At 38.7% G+C, this 22,191-nt stretch overlaps 1 protein-coding gene across 1 annotated transcript in view; it reads right to left on the bottom strand.

The window, feature by feature from the left end:
• The window catches only part of KCNC1 (potassium voltage-gated channel subfamily C member 1), a gene marked incomplete at both ends in the record, with an annotated part of 171,529 nt that overhangs the window by 6,234 nt on the left and 143,104 nt on the right, over nt 1–22,191 (bottom strand). Inside the window, one exon of the mRNA XM_081314733.1 lies at nt 13,771–14,704. Coding sequence (XP_081170859.1) covers nt 13,771–14,704 — 934 coding nt within the window. The remainder of the gene's footprint in view (nt 1–13,770; nt 14,705–22,191) is intronic.

Raw genomic sequence — 22,191 nt, 5'->3', positions numbered from 1 at the left:
ATTTAGCAACAATGGCTGCCCAACTCAGGAAGTAAGTAAGAAATGATCCTGAAGGAGCCAGAAAAGTTCAAATATCAAATCTGTTATATCCAGATGATTTCGGTGAGTGAGGCCTGAGCTTCAAAACTTGTCATAATATTAGTGAATCTGAGTTATATCAGTAGAGGAAAAATACAAAGGACAATTATTATCTTTTTAATAAGGGGTATTATTTTTCTCTTTATATAACATTTGACTCCTGTAATTCTTCAAAATATAATAGAGGTCACATTCAGGTTTATTGCTTTCTATTATATTTTGTTTGTTTGTGTTTGCAAAGAGAAAATGAAAAAAAAAATCAAAAGCATGGAATTATGTACATTTTCCCATGCCTCTGCTTCTAATCTCTTGCAAATTCTGTAAATACAAAATATAAGATTTTTTTTTTTAAAATGGAACCAAACTGAGCACTATATGCTCAATTGCAAAAGGTTTAATATACTGGGTCTGCGCCATGCTTTGAATTAGATTCCCCAAAACCTATGGGAGCGAGAATGCACCATCTCTTTGCATGCTTTACAGCAGCTGGATGTTTTCTTAAGTTAGCATGGCAGTGAAACACAAAGCATTGCACAGCTGTGTTAGGAAGCATAATGCTTCAAAACAGCACAATATCAAAAAAAATTCTCTGCTCTAAGAATGAGAAAATGCTTGGGGATAGAACAATGTGACACTTCGAAAAAATAAACAGGTGGGCACCTACTTTTAAGATCAGGACCACTCTTCAAAATATAAATATTGTTTGGTTTCTGAATATCAACAGATGTGAGCATCATGATGTCACCAGATGGAGAGGGGCCAAAGTCCATGACCCTTTTGATTTGGGAGAAGAGTTTTTATGAAGTGAAATGGATATCAAAAACTAATTTTGAAGGAATGGAACATTTTAAGGGATAATCACTAGAATAGCTAAAAATTGGACGAGAGTTGTCCCATCAGTTGAATCATTTCATTTGTGCATTTTCATTCGTGAGCAAGAGATTATTTGCACCGTCACTGTGGATGCATGTTTTAAGAATACTGATTGTTCTTTTTAAAGACTCCTAAAATCTTCATCTATGATTTGGGATTCAGTAAAGCAGATGATACAGTCTAAAATATAAGTTGTATTTTAGGAGACATGCTAAGAAACCTTACAATATCACACTTAGTATTACGGAGCAATAAGCTAAGTTATGTCTATTGTGAATTAGAAACTTGACATGGTGGGATGGCTTGGTAACTTTCATGTTATCTGAAAGTAATGCTGGTGGATTTGGAACTCTTGGTAGGGTGATCTTGTCTGAAAAAGGAGGTTAAGATAATGCATGACAGGCATGAGGGAAGATGGGGCCCTCCAGATGAGATGACAGCCAATCCACTCGGAAGAATGAATTCCAAAATCAAACTTGATAGAAGGCAATGGCAAATCACTTATGTACTATTGTGAAGAAAATTATGGTGTCATGGTTCCGACCGACAGTCAGAGATGAATAGAGCAGAACTCTGAGGCTTGGAAATTCCTCAAAGAACATGTTTATTAGTTACAAAGTATCAGCATGTTAAAAGTGAAACCAAGTCTGGAGTTTCAGTGTAAATAAGGATGTCATCAAGCATGGCTGAAAATTGAAACAAATTTATGCCAGATGATGAAAATCTCATGTTGAAAGGGAGTCTCTATAATTACTGGAAAGGAGCCTGCGGGGATGATATTATGTAGTCCAAAGCTAGGCTGCTGATAATGCCAATACTAAAAGAGAAGCTCCTTGTCTTTCAAGGACATATACATAATGTGAGAAGCAAGGGAAAATTGAAATGGTCAAAGCAGTATGAAGCCTACTAAATGAAGCCTACTAGGCATAAAAAAAGGTAAAGGTTCCCCCGCACATGTGTGCTAGTCGTTTCCAACTCTAGGGGCCGGTGCTCATCTCTGTTTCAAAGCCGAAGAGCCAGCGCTTGTCCGAGGACGTCTCCATGGTCATGTGGCCGGCATGACTAGACGCCAAAGGCACATGGAATGCTGTTACCTTCCCACCATAGTGGTCCCTATTTTTCTACTTGCATTTTTACGTGCTTTCGAACTGCTAGGTTGGCAGAAGCTGGGACAAGTAACAGGCACTCACGCTGCTACGCGGCACTCGGGATTCAACCCGCCAAACTGCTGATCTTCTGATCGACAAGCTCAGCGTCCTAACCCACTGAGCCACCGCGTCCCTTCTACTAGGCATATGTAGGTTTAAATGGGCCAGATTAATTACTATAAATCAGATGACCATATGATAAATATTTTCAGACTATGTAAAGAAATCAAGAGTTAATGTCTGTCAACCATGACTTCCCTACGGATGGACTTGGTTATAAATGTTAAGATATTATCTTCTAGAATTAATGTCTGGTAGGAATCTCAGTGTTATATAAATGTATGTCACCACTACAAATGCAGTGGTGGAAAACACTGACAACTTCTACTGCAACTTGAATTTAGTAGTAAACATAACATTAGAAAAGACGTGGGCACTTCAAATGGTTAATTGGAATGTAAAAGTTAGAAAAATGAATAAGCTTGGAATTACATGAAGATTTGTACTGGGGAAAAATAATAATACAGAAGAAAAGTTAACAGATTATTGAAGAAAATATTGCGTTGGTTGCTGATGTCTGCTCTGTCTAACAAAACCACAGATTCTACTCTTGGGCAACATCAAAATCAAGTAAACCAATGAGAGGAAACTAAATATGGAAATGGAGAAGTGCAACCCTAGATGCTTCTAGATTGCGGAACAGAATGTGAACTGTTGATGTTAGATATATGATTATGCTTAGGAAATTAAGGAGAGTGGGTGCACCAACAGATTATAGCCTGGAGAATATAGAATCAGGATATCAGATTAAGAACAATTTACAATGCTCAGTTTGCCCAAAAGTGAATCTAAGGACCTACGGACAGAAATAAGAGACGTAAGTGGGAAAAAGATCTAAAATTTGAAAGATGAAAAAATATCCAAGTTATTATATTCATATAAGACAGAGGACGAAAGCCTTGCACAAGAAGAAGGCTGTATGGTGACAGACTTCTAATGCTAACCAAATGCTGGTAATCCTCGACTTACAGCAGTTCATTTAGTGACCATTTGAAGTTACAATGGCACATGCAATGACCGATTTTCACAGTTATGCACATTGCAGCATCCCCACGGTCACATGTTCAAGATTCAGATGCTTGGCAAAATTGACTCATACTTATGATGGTTGCTATGTCCCAAGGCCATGTGATCCCCTTTTGTGAACTTCTGAGAAACAAAGTCAATGGGGAAGCCAGAATCACTTAACGGGGGTTACTAACTACAGTGATTCACTTAACAATCTCACTTTCTTGTGGCAAGAAAGGTAGTAAAAAGAGGGAAAATTCACTTGACAACTGCATCACTTAGCAACAGAAATTTTGGGCTCAATTGTGGTCGTAAGTTGAGGACTACCTGTCGATAAAAAAAGATAACTCAGTCCAGAAAGTTAGCAGATAGATGTTATGTTATTTGATTGATTAGCAATCTTTTAAAGAAGAGCAAGCATAGAAAATTTATTACTGATGTAGGACTAGAATAATCATGGAAGAGGTCCAGGATATGCAAATGAAGTTAGTGAATCCCAAAGGTGCTTTTTCAAAGGCAACTGGATTTTTGTGGTTTTTCCTTGAAGACATTTTGCTTCTCATCCAAGAAGCTTCTTCAGTTCTGACTGAATGGTGGGGAATGGAAGGATTTATATTTCATTGCAGTCATCTGGCCGCTAGCACTCTCTCTGAGAGTTGTTGAGGCCACTTGGAGGTTCATTTGTGCCTTCAGGGTCATCTGAATAGTGCAAATGGATGTGGGACCTTCTTGGAACTGATGAAACACATGTTTGCACTATTCAGATGACCCTGAAGGCACAGATGAGAAGCAAAATGTCTTCAAAGAAAAACAATGAAAGTCCAGTTGCCTTTTGAAAATCACCCTTGGAACAACCATGATTTGGATGACTGAGAATCTCCATACACATGAAGTTAGTGAAGAAATGTATCTACGGGTAGATATATAGATAATTTATTTATTTATTTTATTTATTTAATTTAATTTGTATACCGCCCTTCTCCCGAAGGACTCAGGGCGGTGAACAGGGCAATAAATAACAAAAATACAAAATACAAAAATTAAAAACAGATTAAACCATAGTGCCCAAATTACCAATTATCTATTGATAATCCTTTACCAATTGAATTATAAATACCAGAAACATTTTCAGAGACAACATATTCAGGAATTGACTCCCTTACAAAGTAAAGAGTCAGTAAAACAGCAACCATACACAAAAACACCCCGCGTGGAAAAAAAGCATAGGGAGAGATATAATGGTTCAGAATAGAGAAGGAAGTAAAACAAACATGCATTTTGTCCCTATAATCATTGAACTTGTTCAGCAAATCTACTGTAAACCATGACAAGACTGGAATAGATGTCAGCCTAGAACACAATTCAAGCTAGAAACACTAAAGTCTGAGATGCCTAGACAAGCCTACTTTCTTAGCCGAAGCAAAAAGACCGAAATGAGCTCATTAAATAAGCAGACCCGGAGAGTGAAAAATATGGATTAAAGTTAAAGTTTAAAGTTACAAAGATAATGTCAACCGGCATGCTAATGAACTCAGAGCTGATGTGAGAGAATGAATGTAGATGACAGTTTTGATTTTCTGGGACTCAGAATTCAAATTGGACAGCCGAGCAGTTTGATTCATGGGAAGAAGGCAAGGTTAAATAAGATCAAGGGTATTTCTGTGACAACAAAAATCAGTATAATTAAAGTAATGACTTTTCTAGGACTATTATGCAACTCTGAAAGCTGGAGATTGAGAGAGATCAAAAGATAGAACATAAATGGCTTTAAATAATTGATTTAGGAACGATTATTAAGTACCATGGACTTCAAGAAAATCCAGTTTGTCCTGGATGAAATAAAGTCCTGATTAGTCACTTGAAGTGATGACCAAAAAGCAGAAAGTCACATACATTGGGCTTCAGATGTGAGCAGGCAATGGAGTAGAAAAAATAACAGAGCTTGGCAAAATTGAGGGAAGTGGAAAAAGAGAATAGAACAAGTGGCTCAATGGGGTTTAGAAGCTTGTAAGCCGCCCTGAGTCTTCGGAGAAGGGTGGGATATAAATGGAATTAAAAAAAAAGATACCTGGACTGTCCTTGGAAGAAATAGGAATTATTGGTTGGAACAGGTTGAGATAGTGGGTATTTATCTGTATAACTACCAAAGACCAGGCCTGACTCAATGGAACCAAACTTAAAACATATTTTTTAAAATATGCCCTGTAAACCGCCCTGAGTCCTTCGGGAATAGGGTGGTATAGAAAACTAATTAAATAAATAAATAAAAATAAATAAATGTTTAAATTAACTTTTGAAATAGGATTTTCTTTCTTTGTAAAAATCCATTTTTGTTTATGCATCAACTGAGAGCTAGTTATTTAGCTATTAGTTTAGTTCCAAGTGAAAATATTTGTTTGATTATATACACGGTTTCATTAGATTTGGTAAAATTCCAATACAATTACATTTAGCTCACTTCTGAGAAATTGCACTTTATAATATAAAGTTGAGAATTTGGGGGTTCTTGAAATGAATCATTATTATCCTTTTTGTTTGCTCTTCTTCCCACCCCACTCCTTATAATTTATGCATATTTCTAATGGTTTTCGTTACTCATGCTTTAATCACCATGGTTTATATTATGCTCAACTAATATATGACAAATTAGGATCCAGCCTTCCTCATTCAGAATAATACATTATTATAGATTACAGCCATATATTTATTTCTCTTTTGTTGAGAAATAAACACAAAAGCACCTATCTAGATTTGCTTCATTGAAAATAAAAGGGACATTTTCAGTCAGGCTCTAGATTAGCAAAATATTTGTCTATCTTGTGCAGCAGACTCTGCTCAGAAAGAAATGTTATGCTCAAGTGGAATTCCAAAAGGACTCTAATTCTGCTCCATTGTTTGCTGTGAAAGGAGATGACCTTTCATCTAAGTACTCTCTCAGGAGTAGTTCCACTGAAAACCAGTTGACTCATTTTGATTGTTAAGGGTAGGATAGCACATTTGCCATTAATTATAACAGAGAAGAATTACAGAAGAGACAAGAAAACTCAGACAAGTAATGATGACATGAGAAAATGACAGCTCAGAAAGATGATGGATACAAGTACAGCTTCGAGCTATGACAGAAGTGATTTTGAAAACAGTGGTGGAATCCTCTTACAGCGGATACATTTTGGAATTATTCTGCTGGAGAGCTATGCATCTTAACTTGTTTTCCATGCAGATAGTACTAAAGAGAGCAACATAGCCAATTAGTGCCATGTTGCGTCAAGTACTTACTTTTTCTTTTGTTATTTATACCTTTTTCATCAGGATTTGTGTGTGTGTCACAACCTCAGTGGAGTTTACCTACAGCCTGTGATATCCCTTGTTGTTTTGGATTTAAAGAACTGTACTCTAATGTCCTTCTGTTGCTCAGTATGGAACTCAGGTTGATGACAATTGAAGAAAAACTTCAGAATATAAAATGTGACAGTCTGTAACATACATAAGTTGGAAGCAACATATAGGAGTAAATAAATAAACAAACAAATAAATAAACCAAATAGTGAGAAAGAGAGAAAAAGAGAAACATGAAGAACATGTAAAGACTTCAGTTGTTTCTATACAGAAGCTGATTTTAACTATCTCAAAGCTTTATAGTTTTAGCTTTTTGAACCAGTAATATTGCTTTTCATAAAACTTAGAATTATCTTATGCACATATCTAAGTGTGTGATTCAATGCCGTCTTTGTAGCAACAAAGCTTACCTTGATAAAATTTAGCTTAGCATACTAAATCTAGAGACCCTTAAACCCAACCTACCTGTGAGTAGTTACTCACCAGTGTGTTGAATTGGATCCCTCCAGGAAACGTGGGTCCCAGTAAAGATCTTTCAGCCAATAATCTCTCTCAAACCTTACTGGCCAACACTGTGATCTCTCTTCTAGACAATACCCCCATTTTTAGAGACACAATATCTCATACCTCTACTAATGAGTGAGGTAGCACAATGGTTTACTGACCGCTGAAGCAAGGGGTTAAAAATAAGCATGAGAAGTTCAGGCAGTCTTTCCTTTACAGGTCACTCTGGAAAGTTACAGTTGGGTAATCCTGAAAAAACAGTTTGTTCCCAGCAGCACTTCCAAAAATGTACCTCGGAACTTGAAGTGGTCTTGCAGTACTTACGGCCTATCATAGATAGTAGCCCTATCTATGAAATCATACTAAAACCATAGCAATGTTCTGTTACGATGCGCTATGCACAAGTCAGGCATTGAGGGATATTATATTACATTCAATGTACAGCTGGGAGAGGGAGATTTAATGTGGGTACTACCTCTCCCCGTTACCCTTTAAGACCCCTGAGTTTAGATTCATTCTTAGATAATAAACACTTCAACATGGTGATCATGGGATCTATGCCATTCATGGAGTGGGAATGAATGTGAAGGACCATGAGAGCAAGAATGGTTGGTTAATGAAAATAGCAGATGCAGAAGAACCTCAGCAGAAGTTTACATCATGTATAAGAGAGTAAGAAAAAGTACGCTGAAAAGATTCTTATGAAATGATTGTTTGCTCCCTTTTCTAGTTGTGCAAGCTAATCATCATTTGTTTTCTGTTAGTGGCCTAGTATAAACTTTATCACCAGCTCTAGGATTCAAATCACCTATGCTTTAGGCTTCCCATCTTACTACAAATTCTGATTTTAAGACATAATTCCCAATTCTGATCAGATTATTATCTTGGATTTTTTTTTAGTGCAGCTGCATTGATGTTGATCAGCATTGGTGCAGAAAGTGACCACTGAAGGTCAGATGGCTGTCAACGTGACCTGTGATTGCATCATTTTCAGTGAAGCAAATAGATTTGGATAATGCCACAAGGTAGAGAGATGCTCATTTTGTTCCTACCCAGTTTCAGTTGGGTGACTGACATTCACATTCACAAATTTCCAAAGTCAGACACATAACATTGCTGCTAGGCTTTCATTGCATGCAGAGTGAATGATTGTCCAATCTTGGTATTTAAGGAACTGTAACACAGTTGCCTCTATTTATTAATCACACATGACTGAATCCAGGATTTAGGCATTCCTAGACAGAGATTATATTGTATTGCTGAAGCTAGAACTTCCAGTTGGGTTAACCATAAACAGCATCATCACTGAGTTATTTCTTTTAAGTACAAAGACATGGAATATGCTGAAAAGACAGCCAGGGTAGTATTGCAGTGAATGTGAAAGCCTAGAACCAAGGAACCTCAGTATCTAGTCTACCTCAGCCATTGAGGGGGTTACTTTGAGTCAGTCCCTATCTTTTAACCTAATCCCTTAGTATAGGTAATTTTGGAGGAGAAAACACAATACATACTATTTGACCTCATATATTTTAATAAAGAAATGTAGAATTTTAGACCATGATGGTTGATTCTAGGGAGACAAATTAAGTCAAGGGTGGACGAAATGTTCCAGTAATAGCTCAAATTCAGTCCAAGTTTGGGGAGTAAGAAAACAAGTCTTCAAATTCTGTTCAGTTTCTACTTGTGTTCTCTTGCATATAAAAGCAGAGAGCCAAAGTGAAATTGACTTTCAATATAAATCTGGAAAAATCTCACTTTTGTGTCTCAAAAGAATAAAAAATATCAACATGTCATTATTTACACTTTGCTGTTTCAGTTCAGAATGGATCCATCCCAAATGATCCTTTATAAGATGTGAATAAGCATTATAAACTCTGTATAATAAAACTGCATCTATCAGCCATCTTCTCTTCCTCAACCTCATCATGCTTTAGACTTCAGACTTCCTATTGTATGCTATCATGCAATCACACAGTGAGTTTCTCCAGCCTCATCAGTCTCAGCAGAGAAATGTTTAATGCAGTGTTAGCGAGACCTCTAAAATATTTCTCAATCTAACAGGCTCAAGGGAGAAAGCTTGCTACGTATGTAAACTCCATTTTCATGGGTTTCTCATGGAAATGTAATGTGTTTATATCCTTTCTCTGGTCTACAAGTAGCTGAATCACACTTATGCCTTGATCATTGCAGCAAAGGGTGTTAAATTAAGTGATTGAAACAAATAGTATTGTGCTTTTTTTTGGTCTTTGTTCCTTTTTGTAAACAAAGGGCCTGTTAACATGAAATCTCTGGTGATTTTTTTCACTCCCTCTTGGTCCTGATAAAGTTATCAAGAAGGGCAAGGGCTCCAGTCCAAAGAACATGAAAATAACTAGCCCCAAATTAAAATGAACAAGTATTTATGTATCGGTTATTTAACCCTGTTGTAAATCTGAAGACTGGAATATCTTCATTTTTGTCTTACGTCGGTACCTCAGTGGGCGTGGAATGGGTTGAATTACCATTTAATGAAGGATAAAGTTTAGGATTGTTCTCAGCGGAGTAGTCGGCTTCTACTGAGCATAACCACTGGTCCTGCTTGGTGCCTATTGTTTTTATTAAATGGGAACGATTCCATTTCCAAGTTCCCCCTGAATATATTGGAGATGGACTCTGAGGCCTTCTGCATGTGAAGAACAAACTTGATTTCTCAGTGATGACATGTCATTGTATAGTTCCATTTGGGTTGGGTAAAGGGAGCATTGCTATACCTGTGGACAATGCAAGCACACGCTATGCTCCACCAGTCCCCCCCCCCTGTAATTAAAACAGTGGGAAGCTGTTTTCCTGCAAAGCAGTCAGCTGTTTATACATATAGGAGTTAGCAAAGCAGTCAGCTGTTTATACATATAGATTTGCTACACTGTCTATGGACTCATATAGGCCCTCAGGCATTCTTAGAAAATAATAATTGTGGCTGACTGCAGAGGTTCCAGGAAAAAGGCAAAACTAACATGAGATTACAGACTGCATTTTGAAGATAGGGGGAGGAGAAATTATTAGAGGGAATGGCAGGAAGCACCATCATTAACCTGCCATTGGATACATGGGTATTTTGTGATGGAACAAATCTAGGTGCATGAGGAGGTTAAGTGCTTTTTTGGCAACCATTTTGTGAAAGTGCTCACATGAAGCGCTGAAAACTGCAAATATGCTCACCAAACACAACATCTTGCCTGACTTTTACTGCATTCAAATATACCTCGTTGGCTTAGTAATTTTGCTGCTGTGCAACTAAGATCAGGAATCACTTTTTCCTTCAATAAGGCAAAACAGTTCTATTAAAGTAAACTATCCATTATGAGGTAGGTAGTGCAATCCTGTAGTGAAGCTGGTTATGCGGGTTCTAATGAATTCTCCAAACAGAGACAACTAGACCATCCTAAATGAAATGGTGTGGTACTCGGTATCATTTCACCTTAGTCAACAAACCAACATATTATCCTTTATCGTACCTTTACTACATTGGTTGGACTTGGCCTGAGATCACTTGTTTCAGCTCATCTGGTAGCCTAGAACATGTTCCTTACTTCTAAACACTGGAAAGTTGCACCAAACACAGGAAGAACATCAAATATTTACCTTTGACTGTTGACAGATTGATATCTGATGCACAAATGCACCCATTTCACTCTTTTCATTAGCCTTTTAATCACTCCAAAACTCTTTAGAAGAAAATAATAATAATAATAATAATCTCTCTTCTTTAATGTGGACTGTAAAAGCTGGAGAAAACAGATACTTGTGCAAACATGAATGAATAGTTTTCCACTGGAAGTGTTACTAATGCTACTACTAGCAGAAGTCATTAGAGGGAGATTTAAATAAAATTTTGGGATATTTTAGTACATTACAAGTAGAATAATCTAATCTTAAAATTTCCTACTGCACCAGAAACTGACAATCGCTGATCAATATCTTATTGCAAGGCGCATAGAACATTCATTAGATCTGCCTCTGAAGCAGCTACTTCCTTGTATTCTATACAACAAAGTAGCTGATCACTACATGGGAGAAATTATAACAAAATTGTAAAGAAAGCATGTTTCTTCAGATATGAAAATGAGAGTAATTAAAGAAACCTAGGATAAAGTGGGCATCTACAGTCCTTCTCAGATGCTATCTATTTTATAGGTCAACATCCACTGATAATTGAGTGTTGGTTGTGATTCTCTTTGGTTTATATTCACATCCAGGTTTAGGATACTAAGTCCTGTGATTGATACTTAGAAGTTTAACTTATGATGGCATTTGTATACAGGAAATAGGATTTACTTGGAATCTCCAGATCTCTTGATTCTGGATATGACAGAATCCTCCTCAACTCCTTAATGCCTTCCCTGCCAATTAAGCATTAAACATTTGCTTCTATTGTATTGAATAAACAACCAGGTACTGTAATCCAACTCTATTAAACAAATTACAAATGGGCTCTTGGAGTTGATGAAAAGCACAAACAAACTGTTGACTTTAAGGCTCATGCATGCAAGCTGGCCAATTGTTTTCTGCACATAACCCTTTTCATGTATAGAACCATTTGTGGATGTCCTAACATGAACTGGGCTGCATAGAAGTGCTAGCCCAGTCATAACCAGTACAAAAGAGCTGTTTGGCTTATATCATATACAGTACAGTTTACTTCATACTGCACATAATTCCAAATGTGAGAAGAAATAGACCAATGATAACAGGTGGCCACAAACTCTTTTTACACACATGGGTCACATATGATTTTAGAGCCTTCATGAAAACCAATTGGTTCTCTGAACTAAAGGTACCCAATAAGCAGGGACATTGTTCAGCAATTGGAAGTATGTAGCATACTGCTTTGTAAGCATTGTTTTATCATCCCTGTGTTACAGAATCATACATGTACTTCTTTACTCATGAAGAAGTTGCATTATTCTTGGTGACGACTTTGTGATAAGCATTTGCAACCTGAGAAGAATGCGTAGGTATGTGCAAAGGGTAAAATAGTAAAGAGGCAGTCATTGCATGGATTGTGGCCAGCCTGGAGCAATGGAAGTCTTCAAATTAAATTAAAGGATTAAAAAAAAATCCACAGGAAAAACAGAGGCAAAATGAAAACTTTACCCATCTGGATGGATTTTCAAGTTCCACAACGAAATAACTGAAAAGTTGTACTATCTCTTTGTCATCTCTTAGAAATTAGCATTTGGCACTGGTGAAGCCACACACACAAAGGAAAGTTATACTTCTTTTGTGTTCTTTCAATAGCATTCACATGCATGGCTATGAGATGGAAAGAGAAGGGTCCTCACCACATGGAGCAATAAATTAGATTTTCCACAAAAGTAAACAAATAAATGGTACTGCAAGACCATCATAAGCTCATCCTTTAAACAGATTCTTACCCCTAAAGAGTAGCATTAACTGCTGTATAAACAAGTATTTTTCTCAATATATACCAATCAGAAATGTCCCACCCCCCCCCAACACTTAGGCTGAATATTGCACACGGCTTGCAACTTACATTGATTTCACCAGCCTGTGTCTGTTTTTCTTAAAATTACATTTTTCCCCCCACAGAATAGGTCAATGATATTCCATGGATAGAGGTAGATTATGGGGTTGAACTAATCAGATCAAAGCCCTGTACATTTGTGTGCTCTTTTGAGGAGTCTCATAAAACTGAGACAGTCCCAGAACTGACCACTAGCCATGGGATATTATAACATATTCCATGATGACTAGTATTTTTATTCCCCAACCTCTCTGTTGAACCAATGTGAAAAATAGTTTTGTCCGAATGGAATTATTTTCTTATTGCTTTCATTTATCTCTATTTTTTTAAAAAAAAGATACCCTGTGAAATTATCGCTCAAGCCTCTTCAGAAGAAATCTGCCCCAATGGCCACCAAGCTCCCCTTTTTCCATCAGCCTTTTAATAGTAGATGGTTGAAGAAGCTGTTGATTGTAGACTGTTTTCAGGAGAAAGCATTGATGAGCCTCGTGTTTTGAATGCTAAGTGCTATGCTTCTGCATGATTCTACTGGGTTGGAATTGCCTGCCACAGAATAAAATCCTTAGCTGTGTGTCTTTCTGAACCTCATCACATGTCTTTAAGAAATCTAAGCTGCCATTCTAATAAGTAAATAACCACTTGGAATAACCACTTGGGGGCGAATGTTTTTCTTATGGATCTGCATGTAGATGTAAATTGCTGTATGCTTTGTTCTTCTAATCCCCCAAACCCATTGGTTTTCTGCAACTTTAGAAGTAGCGGTAGCTAAGTATAAAAGGAAAGTAGCAAGCTAGGGGGAAATGTACTGTAGGTTTGTGTTTTCTTTGGGGGGGGGCAAAAATTGTGCCCTTGACTGCTAATATGCTAAGCAGCAGGCAAACTTTGTGAACCAGCTTGAAATAAAAAATGTAGTCTGTCAGTAAAAATTGTAGAACTGAAAATATTCCTCTGCTCAATCTAGTTATTCCTTCAGAGCCTTTAAGTATCCTGTTAAACAGGACTGATCTGAGGGCTCCTTACAAACCTGTGCACTGCTAAATTTTGTTTATCAGCTTCTCCTGTTTGCCATTTGTCCCTGCAACCTGTATGTCCCACACATGATTCCATTTGTGGCAGTGGGACAGCAATGGGATAACGTGTTATCCATTGGGCTAAGAATGCAGTCTGACTGAATCTTTCAAGCTCTAGAAAGGATGGAGATTAAAAGTCAGATGGACATTCCTCTAAGAGGTTTCCTACCTGCTCTGTTAATTTCTAACATTTCTTCTTGGGCGAGTGGGCATGTGTCGCTCTGAGTACTGTGGTGTGGAGAGTTTATGACAGATTTACAATAATTGGGGGATCCCAGCTGGGGCGGCCGCGGGATATGCTTCTTTTTTTTCTTTGGTAGCTTCTGCTTAGCCATAGCTAAGGAGTAATACATTCCAAAATTGTTCACAATGACGGGTACAGGCATGGCAATGGTCAGCACGCCTGCGAGAGCACAGAGGGCCCCCACCAGCATGCCTGACCAAGTCTGAGGATACATGTCTCCGTAGCCCAGGGTAGTCATGGTGACAACAGCCCACCAGAAGCCAATGGGAATATTTTTAAAATGTGTGTGTTCACTGGCACTAGGGTCATTGGGTTTAGCACCTATTCTCTCAGCGTAGTAGATCATCGTGGCAAAGATTAAGACGCCCAGTGCCAAGAAGATGATGAGCAGCAAGAATTCATTTGTGCTGGCACGGAGAGTATGACCCAAAACCCGCAGTCCTACGAAATGGCGGGTCAGCTTGAAAATTCGCAGAATTCGCACAAACCGGACCACCCGCAAGAAGCCCAAGACGTCCTTAGCAGCTTTGGAAGACAGGCCACTGAGTCCAACCTCCAAGTAAAAAGGGAGAATGGCCACAAAGTCAATGATATTCAAGGTATTTTTGATAAATTCCAACTTGTTGGGGCAGAAAATGACCCTCATCAGAAACTCAAAAGTAAACCAAACCACGCAGACCCCTTCAATGTAGGTCAGGAAAGCCTCCGTCTCAGTCTCCTGATAGACCCGCACCTGGGTGTCATTGCCAACAATTTCCTTCTCTGTCTTGTTAACGATAGGATTAAATCTCTCATGGGTCTCGAGGCAAAAGGTGGTGATGGAAACCAGAATGAAGAAGAGGGAGGCAAATGCGATGTACTGTAGAAAGAAAGAAAAAAATAGAAGAAAACAGTTAGAGAATTAAGTTTCTTTGGGAAGGATAGAAAGATCACCAAGCATACAGAGATCCATTTGTGACTCATTAAAGGAAATAAGGTTGGCACAAATACCTAAATGCAGATTCTTGGCACTCTTTCAGTAAAGTAACCAGGTCCTGGCCTAGTTAATTTATGAGCAAAGAGAAGGCTCACATACAATTCAGGAACCATCTTGGAAATCTTGTCATTCTCTTGTGTGGAATTTGTTTTACAATTTCTCTCTTAAAAAAATAAAATAAAAAAATAACATGTTTACAACATCCAGGAAAGTGGATGTTGTTTGGGCCACTCAATATTCTGGAGTCATAAAAAAGAGGCGTTACATTAAATGGAGGAAAGTGTTTTGCCAAAATATATGGTATAGTATGATTCCTTTAGAAAAGAGCCAGGCCAATTGTTCATTTGGTATAGTGGAAAATTCCCAGTGTTTATCATTGTATCCCATGACAGCTGATGCTACTAAGGTTAGTAAGTTTTAGCAATGACGGGAAAAAAATTTAAAAGTTGTATTATTTTAAGTCATAGCCTTGTTTTAGTTTGGGGACCACAGCATTTTATTTGTTGCAAGCCTCCTTGAATATCTGCATTAAAAGCAAAACAGGTCATAAATTCAAATAAAAGAAATGCAGCAATGAATAAGAAGGTAGGGAAGATTTTTTTTAAAAAGGGGAGGTGATAATCATAGGTGTAACAAGAAGAAAAGTCAGATAATTAAATATGTCACCAGATCTTTTATTAATCTGATGCTCTTCAGATTGTATATGTATTCAGATATATTTGAATTTCAGCTCCCAGAATTCCGTTCCAGCACAATCATGCTATAGTTCATATGTATGTATGGTAGGCATGATGTTGGTAATATAGGTATGAAAAACAAGTGAAGAATGATATCAGATATCATGATCAAAGTTTTCAGGTTAGAGGGAGGATCTGTACACTAGCAAGACTTGTTTACAACCGGGTGCTGAATGCTTTATGAAAATTTTGTATATGTGTGTGTGTGTGTGTGTATGTATGTATCTATATTACTATATCTCTCTGCCTCTGTCTCTGTCTCTCTTTTTTTGAACAGAGCTGCTAGTATACTTTAGATTAAATATTGTATTGCTTACTGTTGTAAGTAACATCAGGAAAGTAGTACTTCACATGCTTAAAATCCCAGTTTTTCAGTCCATTTTCTCCCCCACTTACGCTGTTTCATACACATGACCTAGTGCTGACATGAAGCCCTGACACAGTAAAGCCCTTGTTCCAGGAAACAACTAAAACCTCCAACCTCATAAGCAGAAAATCAGGAATGCATAATTTATTACTGTACACAACATTTGAAATTTACTAATGTCAGGTGGATGTTTAAATAGCTATTTAAAGTTCAATAATAGATATTTATTAAGAATCTCTCCAATTACATGCTCATTGCTTTCATTGTTCCTATTTTTCTGATCTCAGAAGCTGGAAAAAACTTAAATGCTTTGGGATCAGAGCACCATGCTTTTAGGTAGTTCCTCACCCAATTACCATAGTCCTATCATGACTGTATTCAGAAATCACTTGATGATCTATTCAGGTTATTACACAGTTAATCCTGAAGGTGATAATGTTCTGTCAAGGATACCCAAATTTCAAAGAAATATTGATTGTTTTACGTCTGTCAGTTTCAATGTAACCATTAGTTACAAGGAGAGTATTGCTTCTGTTTCACTCCAGTGCTGCTACCATTTGTGTGAGAATTCCATATTAATGTAAAAAGTGGGAATGTAGGTTTATTCATATGCATTACAAGAATGCCTTAGGCATGCCTACCAAGTTGTAGTCTCTGAAATGAGAATTAATGATCCAGAGATAGATACCTTAAAATGTGAAAGACAAATATTCCAAGTTAAAGATTAATTGTCAGCGCAACAAAATATCAATCCAAAAACGAGAAACAAAAAGTCAAAGATTGTACTAAAACATCATGGGCTTATGATGAATGAAACTACCGTATGCTTAAACTCGACTCAGGGTGTTTCTATCTATGATTTGTTTAGTGTGTGAACCAGTAACTTTGGATTGCTTGTTATCTAACAGCAGGACCACAAACCAGGAAATAAGATACGGCTTATGACTTAATGAGCCATTCTAGTTCCCATTTAATATGAAATGAGCCAGAGGACCCAAGTGGGAGCAATCAAGCAGTTGGCACTGGGCACTTTTATTGTGACATCCAAGATTTTGAGAAGCAGTCCTTGTCCCTATCCTCACTTGCTAGACTGTAGTGCTGCACAGTGCTTCAGATATGAAAGTAAGAAGATGCTTCAGAGCATACAGGAGTGCACCCAAAACATCTGTCTGTAACTACTTAAAAAGCAGCTTATCCTAGAGGTGGGCAGTTACATCCACGCACTCCAAAGCACCTTTTTTTCCCTCTGAGTTCAGCAGCACTATCAGATTCCATTGGAATACATCACAATCCCACCTTATATAGGATAGAGTTGCTTTTTTTACATGAAAATGGGATAAACCGAGTGCCTTAGAAATGCGCATCAACTAAAACTTGTAAAAATTAATTGGAAAGCTAGTCAGGAAGCAATGCAATAAAACAGAAGGTGGCCACTATGGCATTTGTGGAAAGATTAAAAAGCATTGCTGTGTGATAGGTTTAACTCCTATAGCAATGACACTTCTGAGGAATAGAACTAAGCTAAAGGGATATGAGAGAACTATGTAAATTTTTTTTTCAGGAAAGACATATGCTAATTTTATACTTGTGAATCAGAACATCATTTCAAAATTCACATAGTTGAACAATATCATCATCATCGTCATCATCATCATCTTCATTCTTCTGCTTCAGAAAGACCATGTTTATATCATAGTTAAAAACCCAACACAGAATCAAAGCTTTCCGTATAGGATAAATAATAATTCAGGCTCAACTTAATCATGCAAATTTCATATCTTCAAAGCTTCCCGACCAGATAATGCATAGATAATAACAAGAGAAAAGCTATCATGGCTAGATATTCTGTTGTTACAAAGTATATTATTTGTCAGGTGTGCTGGTCATAAGATGCTGTGGCTGAGAAATGCTTCTGTTCCCTCCTCCCCCCACAAAAAAGTTGACCCATTGTGAAAGCTAGTTGGCATGCAGTTGCTATGGTCACCAAGGCAAGTTCACTGAATGTCACCAATGATTAAATACCAGTATTGGACACCACTATATTCAAAAGTTTGTACATTTTTTTCTAGCTATCAGCTGTGGAGAACTGTTCAGTCATGGTTAATTAAGTGTGGAGGAAAAGGCCTTCATTCTCTTCATTTTAGAGTCTTGTAGCAAACCATTTTCTGCCATCAACGTGTTATCTGGCAGTACTTCAGTATAATACTGAGAGGTACTCAAGATTTACACAAATGTGAAAATACGTTTGCGAATGCTAGCAGATAATCTCTTTGCCATGTGTTTCTTTCAGGTTCTCTTCCCATCTGTTGAACAAGAATTTGCTTCAGAGATTTATTTCAAAGGAAGAGACAATTGCTGAGAAATACTCCTGGGTGGAGCATGTTGTTCCTATACTTAGCAGCAAAATGACTAATTGGTCTATGGGATCACGAAGCGTTGCACGTGACTTAGAGACTGAACAATAACAACAACAAGAAGATGACTAAAGTGTCCGTGTGAATTTCCTGTCTTTGTAAATAAACTCTCAAGTGCATATCTTATGCGGGAAGCCTCTCATTGGGCCCTTTTAAATTGGGGAGCTTAGAGAGCCGGGGAGCCTTTTTAGCAATGTTAATATAAGAGCCTTGGTGGAGCAGTGGGCTAATGCCTCCTTAAGTAACACCAGCTGCCTGCAATTAGTGCAGGTTCGCATCCCACCAGGCTCAAGGTTGACTCAGCCTTCCATCCTTCCGAGGTAGGTAAAATGAGGACCCAGATTGTTGGGGGCAATTAAGCTGACTTTGTAATAATGCCGCTTGGGGGTGAATGAAAGCCCTAATAAGCAGGCATATACATAGAATGAAGGCTACTGCTAAGCTTGTAAGCTGCCCTGAGTCTTCGGAGAAGGGCGGGATATAAATGGAATTAAAATAAATAAATAAAATAAATAAAAAATAATATATGTGGCACAAAAGAGTAATGCTGGGAGTTGCATCCTCAACCACCTTCAATGATAACATTACAGAATGTGGCCTTCAAAGTCACTACTACCTGTGCTATTTCATTTCAAATGCATTGTCCCAAGTTGCTTTTTCAAGAGGCAACTGGACTTTCTTGTTTTTCTTTGAAGACGTTTTGCTTCTCATCCAAGAAGCTTCAGCTTCTTCAAGGAAGCCCAGTTGCCTCTTGAAAAAGCACCTTTGAGACAACCATGACCTGGATGACTGAGAATCTCCACAGACATTCAAATGCATTTCCTTACCTCTTCCTCCTTTCTATTCAGCTGCTCTCATCAGAGTTAAAGCCTAGCATTAATATAAGCAAAAACAAGCAGTTTTTGATCAAGCTTTTGGTCCACCTTCACCAACCACCACCACAAATAGAAGTCTTGTATGTGGTGGTAAGCCAGAGGAACCTAAGAAACCTTTCTGCTGACTTCTGCCTAGCATCTAATTTATAGACTGCATTGGTTATGTCTGAAATCAGTTGATGCTTGAATATGCTAGAGTCAATATTTTGTGCGGAGACATCTGTTGAAAAAGGAAGAGGTCCTTGGTGGAGCAGTGGGCTAATGCCTCCTTAAGTAACACCAGCTGCCTGCAATTAGTGCAGGTTCGCATCCCACCAGGCTCAAGGTTGACTCAGCCTTCCATCCTTCCGAGGTAGGTAAAATGAGGACCCAGATTGTTGGGGGCAATTAAGCTGACTTTGTAATAATGCCGCTTGGGGGTGAATGAAAGCCCTAATAAGCAGGCATATACATAGAATGAAGGCTACTGCTAAGCTTGTAAGCCGCCCTGAGTCTTCGGAGAAGGGCGGGATATAAATGGAATTAAAATAAATAAATAAAATAAATAATGTGATAGTGTGTTGTTGGAAATACAAGTGAATAAATGTGAATACATGTGCCACATGTTTAAAACCAATCTTTAGTCAAAACCTGTTGTGCTCACCTATGTCCTTGGATTGCAAATAGATTTTTCAAGATGATCTAAACCCTGTATTTCTTAACCTCAGTTGGTTTTCTCCACAACTTCTCATTCAGGATCATCTTCTTTGATCTTTGTAGCCAAATAGGTTCATATAACAGATATGACTCTGTCTGCAGTTAAACTATCCTTTTCATTGAAATATCCCAAAGCAATGAATGTCCTTTTCTACTAAGAAAAGTTGCTAGGCACATTTGCCAAAAGGCTCTGATACCAATAAGGCCACTTTGCTGTCCCTCCTCTTTTAAAAATCAAGCTATAACACGGATTTTAGTATCAGACTTTCAAAACCAGCTATAGGCAAGCAGGGAGAAGCAGGGAAGATTTTGCTTCCCCGGATAAATAATGCAAAATGTAATGTTTTGAAAGGAGAGTTGATATGCATGCATAATCTCCAATTACAGCTGGCAGCAAATTGTAATGCAGATAGTTCAAATGGGCTATTTTAAGAGAAGTGGAAGGCGAGGCTCTCACTTCCCTTGTCAGGGAAGCATCTTGCTGTCTCTCTCTTCTATCCCCTTCTGATTGAAAGAGCAAGTAATGACAGTGCCTCGTCTTCTGCTGGCCTTTCTTTGGGATTCTCAGAATGGTCCTCATTAGGGAAGATTTGGTAACTCACTAGCTCTAGCATCCTGCTTCATGTTTTTAAAAGATGCATCCCAAAGAGCCAGAAATGGGATGTCTGCCGAGCAGCTGGTGACCTCTGAGGGAACCAAACACATTCCCACTCTCTGAAGATTTTCCCAATCAGGAGCTGAGGGCAAAACATGCAGAAAGGAAAGGTGGCCGATGCTGTCCCTTCTTTTTGCCTTGTTTATTTGGATCAGCAGGAGTGATCTGAGATAGGCATAGATATATTGGGTGTAATGTTCTTAAAGAGGGTTTTTTGGGGGTAGGGGGGGTTAGCGTTATTGGATAAAGAGGTTGGGACTCTGTCTACCTACCAAGAGCAGATAAACTTCCCAAAAGCAACAGAACAGGACCAAATTTGGGACTGAAAAAAAGTCAGCAAAAGAAAAAAAAATGATTTCAAACTGTAGATAGAGTGGGGGAAAAAACCCCACTGTATCTTTGTTATGTATTAGGGTTAAAGAAACACTTGTATAACAGTCACCACTAGGAGGTGCTGAACTGTAACCGTTCTGGCGGGAAATGCTTTGGTGGGAAGTAGAGGTTCAATCTGATTGGCTGACTGCATACCTGGCAAGGTATATAAAAGGTACAGGTAACCCTAGCCAGTAGTACAGTTATGGTCACCAAATAAAGAGCTGTTTGACTGTACTCATCTGCCTGGCATCGTTCCTACTCTTCAGAACCCACTACACAACAGTGGCGACGAAGGTGGGATCCTGCTTTGCCTCAAAGAGCTGAATTCAGGAGGGGTTGGCTTCATGTGCTGGAGGAAAGAGGCATCTTTCTCCCCCCTCTACGGCCGGCTAGTCACCACGCTAGCGGCCACAAACTCAGAATCACACATCTGAGTCTGCGGAGCAGGATTTAATTATACAAGGAAGAAGATGCCTAAGGTTGGCCAGCCCAGAGAATTCGACATCCGCCACCCCGAACAGTGGCCATCTCACCTCGGGTAAGTCAAAAACTACCTCTGGGTGAACCAGATTGCTGAGGACAGCCTAAAAGCAGTGACCTTGCTTTGCATAAGCGGACCGGCAACATTCAATGTGGCGGAAAGCCTATTTGCCCCTACGCCGATCGAAACCGTCTCATTCACCGACCTCAAGCAGAAGCTGAATGGGCACTTCAAGCCCAGAATGTCCGAGATGGTCTGGCGGTTCCGTTTTGACCAGATGGTGCAACGGCCGGGTGAAACCGCATCAGAATTTATTGCGGCCTTGCAACAGGCCACCCATCTCTGCAGGTTTACCAACCTAGACGAGTGACTACGAGACAGGCTGGTGTGCGGCCTAAGAGACAAGACGCTTCAACAGAAACTTTTTGCCATGCCCAACCTAACACTACAAGACGCACAGGACGAAATCATGGCCGAAGAGGCGGCCGGAGGCACGGTGCAGGTGGTACAGACGCCAATACCCAGCAAATCAGAAGAATCAATTCACTATGAAGGCGCTACTTACAGCGAGATTGCAGAAGAAGAGGAAACCGAAGTCGACCAGATTTGGAAAAAAACAGAGCAACAAGAGAGAGGATGTGAGAACAGGGAGAACCAGCAAAAGCCAGCGCCGTTTCCAAAATGCAGAGGGTGCAGCGGCAACCACGCATGGGTGAACTGCAAATTCCGGTCAGCCACGTGTCGGGCCTGCGGAAAATCGGGCCACATCG

This window comes from Vipera berus (assembly GCF_964194415.1).
Source record: "Vipera berus genome assembly, chromosome: 1".
Taxonomy (NCBI): Eukaryota; Metazoa; Chordata; class Lepidosauria; order Squamata; family Viperidae; genus Vipera; species Vipera berus.
This window is presented reverse-complemented; position numbering and strand designations above follow the sequence as displayed.